The following is a 16,628-nucleotide window of genomic DNA, read 5'->3' as shown; positions in this document are numbered from 1 at the left end:
GAGGGGCAATTGAGGCAACCCTAATCCTGAGGCCATGAGAATGGGATGGATTGAGGTCCTCCAGCTAGTGCTGTCTGAGCCTGGGTTTGAACCGGGAGGACCAGCTTGTGAACTTGGGAAGGTTGGAAGATGGGGGGTCTGCTGTCCTAGCAGGCACAGCATTGATTGATGCCAGCGCGTGGATCAGGAGCAGAGGACAAAGCAGGCCCACCGGAGTAAAGAAAGGCAGCATTAGAATTGTACAAAGAGTTGCTCAGAAAAATGACCCCTCCCCTAGGAAGGCCTTTGGGAAGACCCTGGGAATGAGAGGAAAGGACAAGCAGCACCAGGAGCGTCACCTCTTGGCGCCCACCCTCCCCTGGCATTGCTGCTCGGGGCGAGAGGGCCACAGACTTGGAGGGAGGTTTTGTTCCAACGGTTCTTACTCTAGCACCTTGGTAAAAATCTGCTCATAAAAGCTGAGGCATCCAGACTCCTGCCTTGCCACTGCACTTTATGGAGGAGAGAGTGAAGCTGGTGACTTTGCACAGCCCTGCTTCCCTGCAATCCGATTCACCCACAAGTCAAGACATCCCTCTCGATGTCATCGGTCCTCTTCGAGAATGAAGGCCGGAGAACAGCAACAACCATGAAAGCTAATTAAGTCTGGCTGGCTAATTGAGATGGGGAGTAGGCCTCAGTTTCCCCATCTGTAAAATGAGGCTGTCGGACCAGGCTGCTTCAGAGGTCCCTCTGGCTGGGAGGAAGAAGAGGGTGCTTGAGCTAAGCCTCGAAGAAGGCCAGAGACAGTAAGGGCAACAGGGAGGAAGGACCGGAGACAACTTGGGCAAAAGTGTGGCGATGAGAGTTGGAAAGTCATGGGTGAGGGCCACCCTGGGCACTGCAGAGTTTGACGAGGGATAATGAGGCTGGAAAGGGAGGGTGAGACCGATCAACCAATGAACATTTCTTCAGCAGCTGCTCTGTGCGAAGCTTGGGATACAAAAAGTCCCTGCCCTCAGGGAGTTCACAGTCTCAAACAAGTATGCACAAAGCAAGCTACGGGATAAATGTGGCCAGTTAACAGAGGGAAGGCCTTGGAATTATGAGGGGTTGGGGAAGAAGGCATTTCTTGGGACTTGAAGGAAGCCGGGAAGCCAGCAGTCAGAGCGACAGGAGAGTGTTCCTGGCGTGGGGAACAGCCAGAGAGAAGAACGCAGCCAGATGGCCATCGTCATTGGATTGAAGAGTGGGTGAGGATGGGGGTGGGAGAGGGCTAGGTTATGAAGGGCTTTAAATGGAAGTAGAGCATAGGGCATCTTTTGAGTAGCGGAGTGACCTTCAGTTTAGGAAAACCACCTTGGTGGCTGAATGGAGAATGGAGCTCTATTCACCCAAGCCCTGCTGCAGCCCCTTCCTACGGGCCTGGCTGTGCGCTGGGGCCAGGGTCTTTCCTGCTTTCGAGAAGCTTACAGTCCGGGCATTGCTGGAGTGCCAAGCGAGTGGCCGATGCGTGGGACCCCGGGCCACAAAGCACCATGGAAGGTCTTTAGAGTAGCCGGTGAGCACCTGGTCCCTGCTCAAGGCACACTCTAATGTGGAGGACCCGACCTGGGAGGCACCGGGAGGCCTCTTAGAGAAGGGAAGCGGGAGGCAGGCGCACGCCGGGGCCAGCGGCAGGGACTGCCCATGCAAACACTCGGAGGCAGGAGATGAGAGCAGGGGCCAGGATGTGAAAGGACCCTTGGGGAGTCCCCTTCCGCCCCCAGCCAGCTGTAGGGGTGACGTTAGAGCACTTGTGGGTATGATGCCTGGCCCCAGGCAAAGACCCTGCGGCCCCACCTGGGTGGAGCTATCTGGGGTGGAGACGCACCCGAGGGGCTCTGTCTCCAGGGCGGCCCCACGTGACCAGAATCCCTTCCTCCAATCCCGGGTGAGACAGACGTTAATCATCCACATTGATCCATCAGAGCGCTTCTTGCCAGGACATCCCCCCATGTCCCCGCAAGGTGGGCGGATGGCCTGAGGCCTAAAAAGTGGCTGCTTTCTTGTCCGTTTCCCAGCCCCAGGGATGCTGAGTTCAGCCGGGAAGAGGCAAAAGATGATCTGGCGGCTTCCCAGCTGCGGAAACATTCGTTGGAGGCCCCGGCCCAAGGGACCTAGCTCGAGCACGCAGCCCTGCCCAAGAGTGTCTGTAAGTGCCCCGTTGTGTCCAGCCTTGCAGAGTGCCTGAGCCTTGGCAAGAAGGACCCCCGGCAGGGGAAAGTAAGGCAGGGTGCGGTGGGGGGTGGGGTGGGGGGAAGGAGAACCAAGCCAGGTCCCAGTAACTTCTGGGGTGACGGCGGTGATGTAATAAGATCTGCACATTAAGAGAATCGTCAGTGGTGCCCTAGGCAGACTGGATCAGGGAAGGGGCTGGAGGTAGGAAGGCCAGCCCTAAGGCTGCTGTGCGCACGTCGTGGCGATGGCCCCGCGACTGACAGGGAGAACAACCGGTGGGGTACGGCGAGCTAGACACTGGGAAGTGTTTGAAGGGAAGACTCCCCCCCCTTCCCCCCCTCCCCCCACCCAGGAGGCTACTGTGGGGATTCCAGGCTGATGATGGCTGCGTGAATATGCTAAAGGGAGACCAGCCGTAAGGTTGCTGTGGGCACTCCGTGGTGATGGCTTGGTGAATGGAAAGGTCAATTATGAGGCTATTCATGGCACTCCATCGCGACTGCCTGTTGAGTGCTTGAAAGCGAGACCATCTTGTAGGCTCCTGTGGCAGGCCAGGCTGGCTGGGTGACTGTGTGAAAGGGAGACCAACCAGGAGGATCCAGCACACCAGCCATCCAGATCAATGGCTAGGTGGGTGAAAAGCGAGGCAAACCCCCGAGGCTGCTGCAGCGCTTCCGGCGGAGTGCCGATCCACCATGAAGGGCATGGGGCATTCCTAGGAGGCTGCTGGGCCACTCCTGGCCCATCACCGGGTGAGAGTTTGAAAGGGAAACCAACTGACACCTCTCCCGAGAGTGTTAATGTTCAACACCACGCAGAAGGCCATTTCTTCCTGCAAAGCAAAATCCAAAGTTTTCCCGGCGTCCATCCTTGCTGACACTTCCGACAGTACAAAACTACTAACCACCCTCTCCTCTGCCTGTGCAGCTGTTGATGGATCCCGTCTGACTTGGAAGCTCTGTGATGCATAGAAACTGACGTCAGATGGAAAGCAGAACCCCCACAGCCCCCGCCCTCACCACTACTCTAAAAAAAAAAAAAGACCCAGGGACTAATCACAGTAACTCAGTTTCTGCCGGTGCTTGAAAGGGAACAACTGTCTTAACGATAGCCCCGTAAGGAATGAGGGTGGGGAAAGGACACGGGGACTCAGCTAGACCCAATTCAGGGATGGAACTGGCACCTCCTGACTTCGGATCTTCTGTTCTGCAGTAGCAACAGAATTCATAAAAATATCCATGAGGGAAGAGTTCCGAAGGGGATGTGAACAAAGCAGACTTGGTGTTCTTTGGTTTTGTTTTTTTGGTTTTATTCTTTTTTTAAAATTCAACAAACTCAGTATTACAGCTTCATATATCTTTTATTTTTGCTTGTATATTTGAATGCTTTTTTTTGTGTGGATTACTACTAAGTTCAGAAAAATGGAAAATAAAAGAAAAAGAGTTCACGGTGAAGTCCCATAGAATTAGTTATGCATGACACTATAGAAATGTTAGCTGTTATTAGCTTATATATGTATATACACATACAGACACAATACATACACACATACACTGAACGCTTCAGTAGTTTTACTAAATAAGGTTTTTTGTGCATCTGGAATTTTTTGGGATGACTACTAACCTTAGAATTACATAAAGTAAGGCTGACCCTAATAATATGAAATTGAGTAGGAATAAATGTAAAATCTTACTCTTGGGTTCAAGAAAACGACTCCACAAATACACAGTGGGGGAAGGCATGATTAGACAGACAGTATTTTGTCTGAACAAGACCTGGCGGTTCTAGTGGATTACAAGCTCAATATGAGTCAAACGTGATTCAGCAGCCATGAAACCAAGTGTGATTCAGGCTGCCTGCCCTAAGAGAGGTATGGCTTCCAAAAGTGAGGAGGGCCTGCCGCAGGCTCCCGTGGTCAGACCACAGTGGGAGCACTGTGCTCAGTTCTGAGGCCACAGCTGAGGAAGAACCGCTAGAAGCTGGAGAGCGCCCTTGGGAGGGCAGAGGATAATGTCAAAGTGCCTCTAGTCATGCAACGAGGACTGGCTGAGGGAACGGGCACTGTTAGCTGGAGAAGACCGTGATAACTGTCTTCAAGTATCTGAAAGACTATCACGGGGACGAGGAAGCACAAATCTTCTCAGTGGCCCAAAGGGCAGAAACAGGAACAGGGATGTTGCCAAGAGGTAAACTTAGGTTGGACAGAAGTAAAAACCCACTAATAATTAGAGCTACCCCCAATGGAAAGTGCTACCTCGAGTGATCCATTATAGACGTCAGGCTGGACGGCAGGTCCACGCCCTTCTGAGGTAAAGCGACTTGCCTATGTCACACAGGTACCAGTGGCCAGGCCAGGCTCTGTGCTTCAGAGATCATTCTGTAGCTAGCACCCTCACTTCCACTGGGCTCTGCCCTTCCCTGGAGGGCTTCCCACAAAGGTTTCTTTAGGTTATAGTGGGGATTCCTTGGTGGGCAAGGAACAGAGGACAAGCAGACCTTGAGGGTCTCTCCCAACACACACATCTATACATGCAGGCATGTAATTTATATACACCCCACCCCCCATAATACATACATATATACATGTCAGTGGTTTACAGGAATCCATAGATGAGGCACTATTTAATTCAGATGGTGCATCAGCACACCAGCTGCACTGACTTACACAACTCTGCTGCCACTTACAAGGCAGCTAACGGAAGGACAAGATGCAGTGTAATCTCTCCAATCACCCAGCAACCCTGGGAATGGTGAGAGATTCTGCCATCTTGAATCTCCAAGAGTCAACAAATGGCTACTCTATGAAACTTTCCCCACATTATTACATCCCTGCCATTAACACCCAGGAAGAAGTCTTGGATGCGGGATGTACCAAGATGGCCTAAGGTCATTCTATTTTAAAGAATGATGATGTAATTTTCTGTGGATAGTTTTGGACATAATCGCTTCCCTGTAAGCTACTCCCTCCCAAGAACACCCCTTCCCACTCCCACCCAGTGCACTTTCCCTTAGTTTAGTAAAAACACTTAACATAGTGATTGCAAAGACCAGCCCATCTGACTCTTCGTTCACTGTTCGGCTTTTCTGAATAGGGGGAAGGAAACCATGTTTTACTCTGAGTCTTAGGCACCAATATTGGTCGCTGTGCCTGTACTGGACTCTTGTCATCTCTGTCACTCCACGTGTCGGCCTTCTGGCTTTGCATACGAGGCCCGACAGTTCCTCTCAATATTGAGTACGGGTTCAAGTACATTTGCTCAGTTCCCCTCCCAATTTATGGGTATTTCCAGGTTTTTTGGTTTTAGATGAGCGGTCACCTGCAAACTTCAATTGATGACATGAAAATATATTCTAAATCACTAAAAGTGCAAGAAATTCAAGTTAAAACAATTCTTCACTTTCACCTTACACTATGCAAATTGGTAAAGAGAGTAAAAGATGGGCACCATTGTGGAGAGACTGTGGGAAGACAGGCACCTTGAGGCATTTCTGGCGAACTTCAAAGTCGTCCAAATATTGTGGCTTTTAATTTGAAATCATCTAAGTGTCTCAACTGTCTATACCTTTAACCCAGATATCACACTACTGGGTACTTAGGCCAAGAAGTCAAAGACAGAAACAAAGGTCCAATTTATAAAAATACATCCACAGCAGAACTTTTTATGGCAGCAAAACACCTGAAACCAAGTAGGTAGCTCTTGACAGGAGGAGGTGCAACAAATTGTGGAAAGTGAATGTAATGGATAGTTCCTGAGCAGTGAAAAGTGATGCCCACGAGGCTGAGCAAAGTGAGCAGAATCAAGAGAACCACACAATGACGACAACACCACAAATGAAGAGATCACTAAAAGCAAGTCAAAATGAGCAACAGAAAATCAGTGAAGGTGATGGGGCACAAGGAAACAATCCCCTCCCCTCGTGGCAGAGAGACGGGGGAGTGCTAGTATAAAATGATATTTATGTTGTCACACATGGTGTCTATCATTTCTCTACTAATTGTTTTGTTATGAGATGGCTGAATCCGAAAGTAGTGGGTGGCAAAAAATTATGATGTAAAAACAAAGGAAATCAATAAAATATTTTAAATTTAAAATATTTAAAGGATTAAGGTCCCAGAGTTCAAATAATAAAACATAACTTCAGGAGAGAATATCTACGGTTAGTCAGATACAGTCTTAGCATCACTATTTCTATATCACTGTTCTTGTCAAAAGACAGGATTCACTTTAGGGTTGTGTGGAAAATGTGATGTAAATACAAAAGGCGTCAATAAAATGTAGATTTAAAACACTGCTGTGATGAATTTTGGTGCATATTGGACCTTCTTTCAATGGCATCCTTAGGGGTATAAAATCAGTGGTGGAATAGCTGCATCGAAGGGGGTAAACAGCTCTGTAACTCTTCTCACATGATTCCAAACTGCTTTCCAGAGCACAGACCCAAACTGTAACTTAACCAACAGTGCATGAGGGTGCCTATCATTCCAGACTTCTCTAAACATAGACTATTTCTTTTACCATCTTCACCAACTTGAGAGATGTGATCCCTCACTAATGTTTTAACATGTATTTCTCATTGCTAATGAATCAAACTTTTTTTGTGAAGTTGTTGAGTTTGTCTTTTGAAAATCCTTTGACCACCTATCCTCTAGGGAACGGATTTTTGACAACTGTTGACATATTTTTGTTAATCCCTCACATTTTGAATGTCCGGGCTGTTTGATGCAAATACTCTTTCCTAAACCAAAAACTTCTTACCTTATTTCAGTTGCAGTGACTTTATTATAAAAATATTTTAATTTTAAATTATTGAAAATGACCAGTTTTGTCTTTCATAATCTTCTCTACCTCTTATCTGGTTATAAATTCTCTCCAACCCTATTTGTGATTGGTATTTCCTTCCAGTTATTTTTGTAATGTGCCCTTTTATATTTAGATATCTTCGGTATGTCAGACATCTAGAATCTATAGGGTATTGACAAATTCACGAGATTGAGTGATCCTCCAAGAGATAAATGGTCAAAGGATACAAACAGTCAATTATCATGACTCCAATCAAAGTCACACTCTTCACTGTGGCACAGAGGCAACCCGGGTAACCAAAGGAATGAAAGCTGCCAAGTCATACACCACGGTGAAGAGGTGACAAAGGAAGTTTGAAGAGGTTCATAGCCAGATTGGCTACAGGGTAAACTTACCCAGCTAAAGCAATTATACAAGAACTTCTAAGTCATGCGGGAGTTGTCTGCTCTAGCACAGGTGCTACCCATACTGATGAAGTATCACTTATCTGATGCTTCCTAAGGAATCATCTAGTGCTGTGGGGGTTCCTGCGTTCATTTCATCTATGAGTTTCTCACCAGCATGGATTATCTCTTGTTCATTTAGGGGTCTGATCTGGCTGAATGGTTTCCCGTATTCATCACACCCAAAGGGTTTTTCTCCAATGTGGATCTTCTGATGTTTCCTAAGACTTCCGTAACGGCTGAAAAGTTTCCCACATTCATTACATCCAAAGGGTTTCTCACCAGTATGAAGTCTCTGATGATGAAAAAGAGATGACCTGTGGCTGAAGTTTTTCCCACATTCATTACATTCGAAGGGTTTCTCACCAGCATGAGTTCTCTGATGTTCAGTGAGGTGAACCTTCTGGCTGAAGGCTCTCCCACATTCACTGCATTCAAAGGGTTTCTCTCCAGCATGAATTCTCTGGTGTTTTGTAAGGTTTCCTCTCTGGCTAAAGGATTTCCCGCATTCATCACATTTAAAGGGTTTCTCTCCCGGTGTGAATTCTTTGATGTTTTGTAAGGCTTCCACTCTGGCTGAAGACCTTCCCACATTCACTACATCCAAAAAGTTTCTCACCTGTATGAATTCTCTGATGATAAAAAAGGGATGTCCTATGGCTGAAGTTTTTCCCACACTGATTACATTCAAGTGGTTTCTCTCCAGCATGAATCCTCTGGTGTTCAGTAAGGTGTCCCCTCTGGCTGAAGGCTTTCCCACATTCATTACATTCAAAGGGTTTCTCTCCAGTATGAATTCTCTTATGTGTGTTAAGGTGTCCTCTCTGGCTAAAAAACCTTCCCACATTCACTACACTCAAAAGGTTTCTCTCCAGTATGAATTTTCTGATGCACAGTAAGGCTTACCCTCCAGCTAAAGGCTTTCCCACATTCACTGCACTCAAAGGGTTTCTCTCCAGTATGAATCCTTCTATGTGCATTAAGATGTGCCCTCTGACCAAAGACCTTCCCACACTGATTACACTGAAAAAATTTCTCCCCATTATGGCTTCTCTGATGTAAAGCAAGGCGTGAATTGTTGCTGAAGGCCTTTCCACATTCATTACACTCAAAGAGTTTCTCTCCTGCATGAATTCTCTGATGTTCAGTAAGGTTCCCACTCTGGCTGAAAGTTCTCCCACACTCATTGCACTCAAAGGGTTTCTCTCCAGTGTGAATTCTCTGATGATAAAAAAGGGATGTTCTGTGGCTAAAGTTTTTCCCACATTCAGTACATTCAAGGGGCTTCTCTCCAGCATGAATTCTTCGATGTTCAGTCAGGCATATCCTTTGGCTGAAAGCTCTTCCACATTCATTACACACAAAGGGTTTCTCTCCAGTATGAATTCTTTTATGTGCATTAAGGTGGCCCCTCTGACTGAAGACTTTCCCACATTCATTACAGCCAAAGGGTTTTTCCCCAGTATGAATTCTCTGATGCACAATAAGGCGTACCCTCCAACTAAAGGCTTTTCCACAGTCATTGCATTTAAAGGGTTTTTCTTCAGTATGAGTTCTCTGATGTATAGCAAGACATGAGGTGTTGGTAAAGTTTTTTCCACATTCGTTGCATTCAAAAGGTTTCCCTCCACCATGAATTCTCTGATGTTTAGCAAGGTTTCCCCTCTGGCTAAAGGATTTCCCACATTCATTACATTCAAAGGGTTTCTCACCAGTATGAATCCTCTGATGTTTAGAGAGGCTTCCGCTGCGGCTGAAGACCTTCCCACATTCTTTACATGAAAAGGGTTTCTCACCAGTATGAACCCTCTGATGATAAAAAAGGGATGTCCTTTGGCAGAAACTTTTCTCACATTCATTGCATTTAAAAGGTTTTTCTCCAGTATGACTCCTCTGATGTTCAGTAAGGCTTCCCCTTTGGCTGAAGGTCTTTCCACACTGACGACAATGGAAAGGTTTATCTCCAGCATGAATTCTCTGATGTTCAATAAGGCTGCCCCTCCGGATAAAGGCTTTCCCACATTCATTACACTGGAAGGGTTTCTCTCCAGAATGAATTTTCTGATGTACAGTAAGGTTTCCCCTTCGGCTGAAGGCTTTCCCACATTCATTACACTGAAAAGGTTTCTCTCCCGTATGAATTCTCTGATGTTTAGTAAAGTTACCTTTGTGATTGAAGGACTTCCCACATTCATTACAGTGAAAGAGCTTCTCTCCAGCATGAATTCTTTTATGTTCATTAAAAAAGCTTCTCTGACTAAAGCCTTCCCCATTATATTGAAAGGGTTCTTCCCCAGTATTCATTATCTGATGATAAATAAGGGATGTCCCTGGGCTGAAGGTTTTCCCATATTCATTATATTCATAGGGTTTGTTTCCAGGATTTACAGGGTGGAATGGAAAAAGATCTGGGTGGTAATCGAAGGGCTTCTTCCATTTATTGTACTTACAATGTTTATTCTCTAAGGACATTCCATTATATAAAATTAGGTCTGAAAACTGATCAAAGCTGTTTCCAAGTGGATCATATTTAAAAAGACTTTGTCCTGAAGGAACTCTCTGTGGTGGAACAAAGATTGACCCCAGATCGAAATCTCTCCCAAATGTATTACTTCCATGGATATTCATCTCATCAAAATTTTTCACATTAACAGTTTCTAGTTGACTATATTGATTCTCTTGGTTGGCTTTCTGCCTCTCTAACATGACGTCATATTCCCAATCTTCTCCCATCTTAGAATCCCAGAAACCATCTTTTGTGAGTTTCTCATCAGATGTTTCCATACAAATGATGTGCTGTGGAATTGAGTCCAAGGTTTCACATTTAATCTCCTGATTAAGGGAATCTGAAAGAAACACAGAAGTATGAATGTTCCCTGTTCTTTGTGTGAGGAGAAAATTCCATCAAAGAGAATGATTATGAATTTGGAAAAGGCAAGAAAAACACTGTGAATTCAATTTAATTCACAAGCACTTATCAAACTCCTGCTACAAGTGGAGGAGTGTGTGTGCTCAGGATACAAAGACAAAATGCCACACTAATTGCTTTCAAAAAAGCAAAGCGTGGTGGAAGGAGGGACACGAGAGCAATAACTTTGGAGAAATTGGAAGCCCAAAGACAGATGAGAAGATAGCAACAGCACCCAGAGTTAGACATATGAAATGAGTTCTCTTCCAGGATTTTGGAAGCACTTAAAGGGTCTCAAAAAATCATGGTTGGTAATCACTGGGAAAATGTCTGAATTTTCTAAAAGGAGAAATCTGCTAATTGTGGAAACTACAAACTGGTAAACCTGCCACTGATCTCAAACCAAATTCAATAAGCGATCAATAAACATGAAGTTTGTGAGTATTCAGAAAAGATCTAATTATTAAGACTCAAAGAGAGCTCATTAAGAATAACTCGTGGGGGTGGCACAGTGGATAGAGCATCAGCCCTAAACTCAGGAGTACCTGAGTTCAAATCCGGCCTCAGACCAAACTCCTGACACTTACTAGCTATGTGACCTGGGCAAGTCACTTAACCCCAATTACCTTTTAAAAAAAAAAAAGAATAAATCATGGGGCAGCTAGGTGGTGCAGTGGACAGAGCACCAGCCTTGGAGTCGGGAGGACCTGAGTTCAAATCAGGCCTCAGATACTTGACACTTACTAGCTGTGTGACCCTGGGGCAAGTCACTTAACCCCACTGCCCAGCAAAACAAATAAATAAATAAAATTTTAAAAAAGAAAAGAATAAATCATTAAAACCAAGTTAGTTTCTTAAATATTTATAAGATATCTGGACTTCTTGTAGTTCTCAGTGACCTAAATGGAGGTGGAGGGAAGCAGAGGGGATAAGAGAACTGGGAGAAAGAGACGAAGGAAATAACTATTACATAATGACTACATGCAAGGCACTGTGCACTTGACATGCATTATCTCATCGGAGCCTTACAACAACTCCATGAGGGAGCTGCTATTATTATCCCCATTCTACAGCTGAGGATACAATAATGATAACAATAATAGCTAACATTTGTATAGCACTTAAAGGTTTGTAAAGCATTGTAGAAATATGATCTCCTTTAATCCTCAGAATAACCCTGGGAGGCAGGTGCTATTATTATTGCCAGAGATGGTAGGTCACAGGGTCACAAAGCTAGGAAGCGTGTGAGGCTAGATTTAGACTCAGGTCTTCCTGACTCCAGGCTCAGTGTTCTACCCACTATACCATCAGCTGTCCTGGACTTCAGCAACCTAGCTGATAAAGCCCCCTAAAATATATTTCCAGACAAGATGGAAAAGTCCCAGGATCACAGGAATGTGTACGGAGTTATGCACACTTGTGTTTGGTGGACTAACGTTTTCCCAGGAGTAGCATTTTGTGGATTTTGTGTCAACACTAACAGCTCTCTAGTGCCAAGCCTCAGCACAGGCAGTATGGTGGCCCCTTGAACAAAGGGCCGGACTCTGGGCTGAGCACAAGGCCCGGGGGCAGTCAGCCAGAGAGTCGGTAAACATTTATCGAGCTCCTACTAAGTGACAGGCACTGTCACTCAAGCACCCGCCTTCCCAATCACTAACAATGGCTTGGAGAAGTCCCAAGCTTTCTCCAAGATTCTGTTTTCTCATCTGAGGAGTAAAAGGCTTATCTTTTGTGGGGTTTTCTGCCTGTTGAAGGATGAAATTACCCCTAAGATGAGCCAAGAAATATTGATTGATGGGAGAGGCAGCTTGTCATGTGACTAGAGCTGACCTTGGAGTAAATAGGGCCTGGGTTCGAGGCCTGTTCCTGAAACACACTGACTGTGTGATTCTGAGCAAGGAGCATGGGCTGAGTGCTCAGATGATTCTCCAACACTCTAAGTTGAAGATCTGTACTGGCCATGGAGTTTTATAGGTGGGGGCTCCCTACACTGATGAAATCACAGGTCTGGGCTTCCGTACAAAAAGTAATCCTTATACTGTTTAACTGACAGGCTGGTGGTGAGGAAAGTGTTTTGTAAATGTGAACCACTAAAATGGGGATAATAATAACAATAACTAACATCTATACAGTGCATTACAGAAATATTATCTCATTAGAACTGCAAAACAACCCTGGGAGCTAGATGCTATAATTACTCCCACTCTAATGATGAGGAAACTGAGGCTGGCAGAGGTTGTTACATGAATTGCCCAGGGTCACACAACAACTCAGGACTTCCGGGCTCCGGGTCTATAGCTCTATCCATTGTATCACCCAGCATTGATCTCACAGGGTTGGGAGGATCAAAGGGGACTGAACACTTACTAGCATTTTACAACCCTGAAAGTACTATGGAGATGTTCACCATCGCCGTCACGACTTCCACTACCATCGTCATTCCCACCACCACCATCACCATTCCCCACCATCACCCACCACTATCATTCCCACCATCACCACTATAACCGCACCATTACCATCACCATCATAACCATTCTCACCACCACCATTATCGTCATCCACCCCCCCACTCCCATCACCCTATCACCATCATTATCACCATCACCACTATAACAGCACCATTACCATCACCATCATCATTACCCACCACCATTACCACCATCACCACCATCATTACCACCATCATCACTATCATTCTCACCACCACCATTATCATCATCCACTCCCCCACTCCCATCACCCTATCACCATCATTATCACCATCACCACCATATCACCACCATCACCACTATAACAGCACCATTACCATCACCATCATCAACATTACCCACCACCATCATTACCACCATCACCATCACCATCACCTTTTGGATCAAATATGAGCTCCTTCATTCTGGGCTCCCATGTCCCTTCCCAGCCTTATTATACATCATTCCCTCCTACACACACTCACCCCAGCTTTCTGCTTCTCATGAGAAATACACCATTCCCTCTATTTCTATGCCTTGATGTGGGCGGCCCTCCTTCCTGGAGGGCACTCCCCCTTCACCTTGGTCCCACAGAACTTTCAAGCAAAGGAAGGCTCTCTCAATCCCTTCCCCTGCTATCAATCAACCAGCCCACAAGTCGGCGTCAGACCAAGCTAAAGAAGAAAGCCATGGGCAAAAGGGCCCTGACGCAGGTCTGGAAGGGTGGTGCTACTGGCCTGAATCCGAGTTAGATCTGTATCCCAGGAGGGCATCAAAGCTTGAGACAACTCAGATGAGATCACTGGGACAGGACCTTTAATAAAATGCAATCCAAACATCCAAGATCACGGTAAGGCTTAGATGGAAAAACAAAGCGGGAGGGAGTGGGCTGGTCCCCACATCACCACAGACCTGTGTGGGGGGAGCACGCAGACACACCCACTGCCCCCATTGCTAAGCACTTCCCAGCCATGATCCTGACAACCTATAAGACAGGTCCTGCAGGGCTTATCATCCTCATTTTTCAGATGAGGAAACTGAGGCTCAAAAAGGGAAGTGACCTGTCCCCCACTACCTGACACCCCTCCCCCAACACCTGAACCAAAGAAGCACCTGAGATGCTACCTACTGCCCACGCAAGGACTCAGCCTGGGACACAGCCTGCCCTGGGATCTTACTGGGCTCTAGACCACCTAGGGAAAAACTCCCTCCACCCAAACAGGAGGCACTGAGAGGTGTGAGAGGCACAGCTAGAACCCCAGGCTGGCTCCCCACCTCCCACACCCGACAAAGGCCTCAGAACCCCCTGTGCTCCTGTGCTCCCCACCCCCTCTCTGGGATCTCCCACAGCCTGGCCTATACAACAAAAGCCTCACTATCCAGTCCCCAGTCTTCAGAGATGGGGAGCCTGCCCCCTGGGGATGCAAGGATGGGCCCTCGATGGTGTGTCTGTACTTCTCTGGAGGCCCCACCCGGCCCTCCGGGGCGCCAGGTCTGGGGGGGGGGGGCAGGCTCTGGAAGGTCCTTGCCGACCCCCAGGACCCCTCCTCCCTAGCCTCCAGCTCTGTTCAGTTAGGCCTCAGTTACAAACAGGCCAATGTGGAAGGTCTATTGCTTCAAGCACCTCCAGCTGTCTGACTGTCCTTCCAATGTGCCCGAGGGGCTATAACGCCCCTGCTGACTCAACCGGGGCCATCCAGCTCTGCCAGGAAAGGGTGGCAGCATGGAGAGAGGAGCAGCTCTGATGCCAGTGGGCTCAGGTTCTAATCCTACCTTTGGCACCATGTCAGGCCAGGTGTCCTCCAAAGCTCCTTTCCACCCTAGATTGACTACTCTTTCGAGGACACAAAACAGAAAATATCCCATACAACTGAACTGACGGTGATGGAGCCTATGCTGAGGGGGGCTCACTCATGCTCCGCCCAAGTCCTCACCTACAACCAGCCACTAACAGAGGCACCGGCTGTGGCCCTAACTCACAGAATGTCTCTGGAGGGCAGCCTGGAGTCAGTGCAGTGGAAGCGACCCACCCCCAAAAGGAGCTTTCTGCTTCTACATCGTCCAGCCTGGCGAGGGGGGAACAGCACTTGGCCACTCACCGCATGTTCAGGCAACGTGTCTGATGCCAGAATGCAGGTCTGGAGGCCTTCCGGAGAGCACACCAAGCCTCTGAGCGGAGGCAGCAATTGAAGGTGGCAGAGGAAAAACTTAGGGGGACAGTTGTGGAACCCCACTCATGCAGCCCTAGGGCTGAGCACATGGGACCCAACCACAACAGCAGAAGCCTTCTGGGGAAAGGGAGGGAGCTCAGGGCTGCCAGGATGCCCTCAGGCCCTGTCCACCTGCAACCTTGCACTCACCTGGGCAAATGCTGGTGGAGAGCTCTGGCTGCTCTGGAAACAAAGGTACTTCCCCTCTCTCCAGCTGGGAGATGACCTCCGGCTTGGCCACGGGAAGCCCTGACGGGGATGGAAAGGAGAGGGCTCGCCACTGGGTCCAAAGGCAGCGATCCCATTTGGTGGACAGTGCATGCTGGGAGCCTCCCAATCACCCAGGCAGAGGACATCAACCGAGTCAATTGCCTGCACTGGACCAATGGGAAAATGGAGGCAGAAGGGCTCTGGTAGGGCTCTGCCGGGTGTCAGAGCGGCAAGGGACAGGAAGCCATCCTGGACCTGCTGAGGCCACGGGCCTCCTGCTGCTGCTTGGGGGAGGTTGTGTCCCCAGGGGTGGGAGGAGAGGACCTGGGGGAGGGGGCGCTACTCATTTGCTCCACACCCTGCCCACAGGATGACCCATGCGGGGTGTGGACCCTGGGCCCTGCAGCTGGAGCTTCTCATCTGCCTCGGGAAGAGGGGCCTGCCTGGCTTCTCTCTTAGCATCCCGAGCTCGCCCCAGTGCTTGGTGCGTAGTAAACCCTTAAGAAATATCTCTTCCTTCACTCCTCTGCTGCAAAGACGGACCCAGAGAAGGAACTCGAGCCCCAGCAAAGCCGCCCTCACCGGGGGGCCCGGGCAAAGCCAGTCTTACCCAGGAACACAAAGTGCTCATAGTTCTCCAGCATCACGTCCCTGTAGAGGTTCCTCTGGGTGGGGTCCAGCTGCGCCCACTCCTCCTGGGTGAAGTCCACAGACACATCCTTGAACATCACTGATTCCTGAACGGTGGACACGCTTGGACTGCGCAGTGGCAACGGACTGTTCATCCCAGGGACCACCGGGGACACCTGAAGCCAAAAAAGGCACAGGGGTCATTCCTTGCTGAGGCTGACCCCGCTACCTGCACGAGGGAGGCCTCGAGGCAGCTGGTGGTGCAGCAGCTAGAGCACTAAGCCTGGAATCAGGAAGGCCTGTGTTCAAATAGAGCCTCAGACGCGTAGCAGCTCTGCAGCCCTTCACTTCCACCTGACTCAGTGTCCTCATAAAATGGGGTCATCATGGCAACTCCCTCCCTCTCCTGTAAGTATTGAATGAGATGTCTGTGATGCACTTTGCAAATCACGAAGCTTGAAGTAAATGTGTGCTATTCTTACAGCAATGATTATTACTGGGTCAGTCAGTCAATCAGCACTGATGAAGCGCCTACTATGTACCAGGCGTGGTGCTGAGCGGCCAGGACGCTGAAGGCGGTAAAGGACAATCGCTGCCCACGAGGAGCTTACAATCTCACGGGGGAGACAACATGCAAACAAATCTATACAAAGCCAGCCCTACACAGGATCAACAGGAAGCAATCCACAGACGGAAGGCTTCCTGGACAAGGCAGGACTGGAGTCAGAACACAACGGAAGCTGGGGAGAGCCTTC

At 48.0% G+C, this 16,628-nt stretch overlaps 1 protein-coding gene across 1 annotated transcript in view; it reads right to left on the bottom strand.

The window, feature by feature from the left end:
• Positions 1-5,704: 5,704 nt before the first annotated feature.
• The window catches only part of LOC110197750 (uncharacterized), a 33,469-nt gene continuing 22,545 nt past the window's right edge, over positions 5,705-16,628 (bottom strand). Inside the window, 5 exon segments of the mRNA XM_078146449.1 lie at positions 5,705-7,979; positions 7,981-8,280; positions 8,282-10,290; positions 15,184-15,282; positions 15,854-16,049. Coding sequence (XP_078002575.1) covers positions 7,485-7,979; positions 7,981-8,280; positions 8,282-10,290; positions 15,184-15,282; positions 15,854-16,049 — 3,099 coding nt within the window. The 3' untranslated portion in view covers positions 5,705-7,484.

The sequence above is a fragment of the Phascolarctos cinereus genome, unplaced genomic scaffold (assembly GCF_003287225.1).
Source record: "Phascolarctos cinereus isolate Bilbo 61053 unplaced genomic scaffold, phaCin_HiC Scaffold_726;HRSCAF=1367, whole genome shotgun sequence".
NCBI lineage: Eukaryota > Metazoa > Chordata > Mammalia > Diprotodontia > Phascolarctidae > Phascolarctos > Phascolarctos cinereus.
The sequence above is the reverse complement of the archived record's forward strand: the minus strand, read 5'-3'. Positions and strand labels throughout refer to the sequence as shown.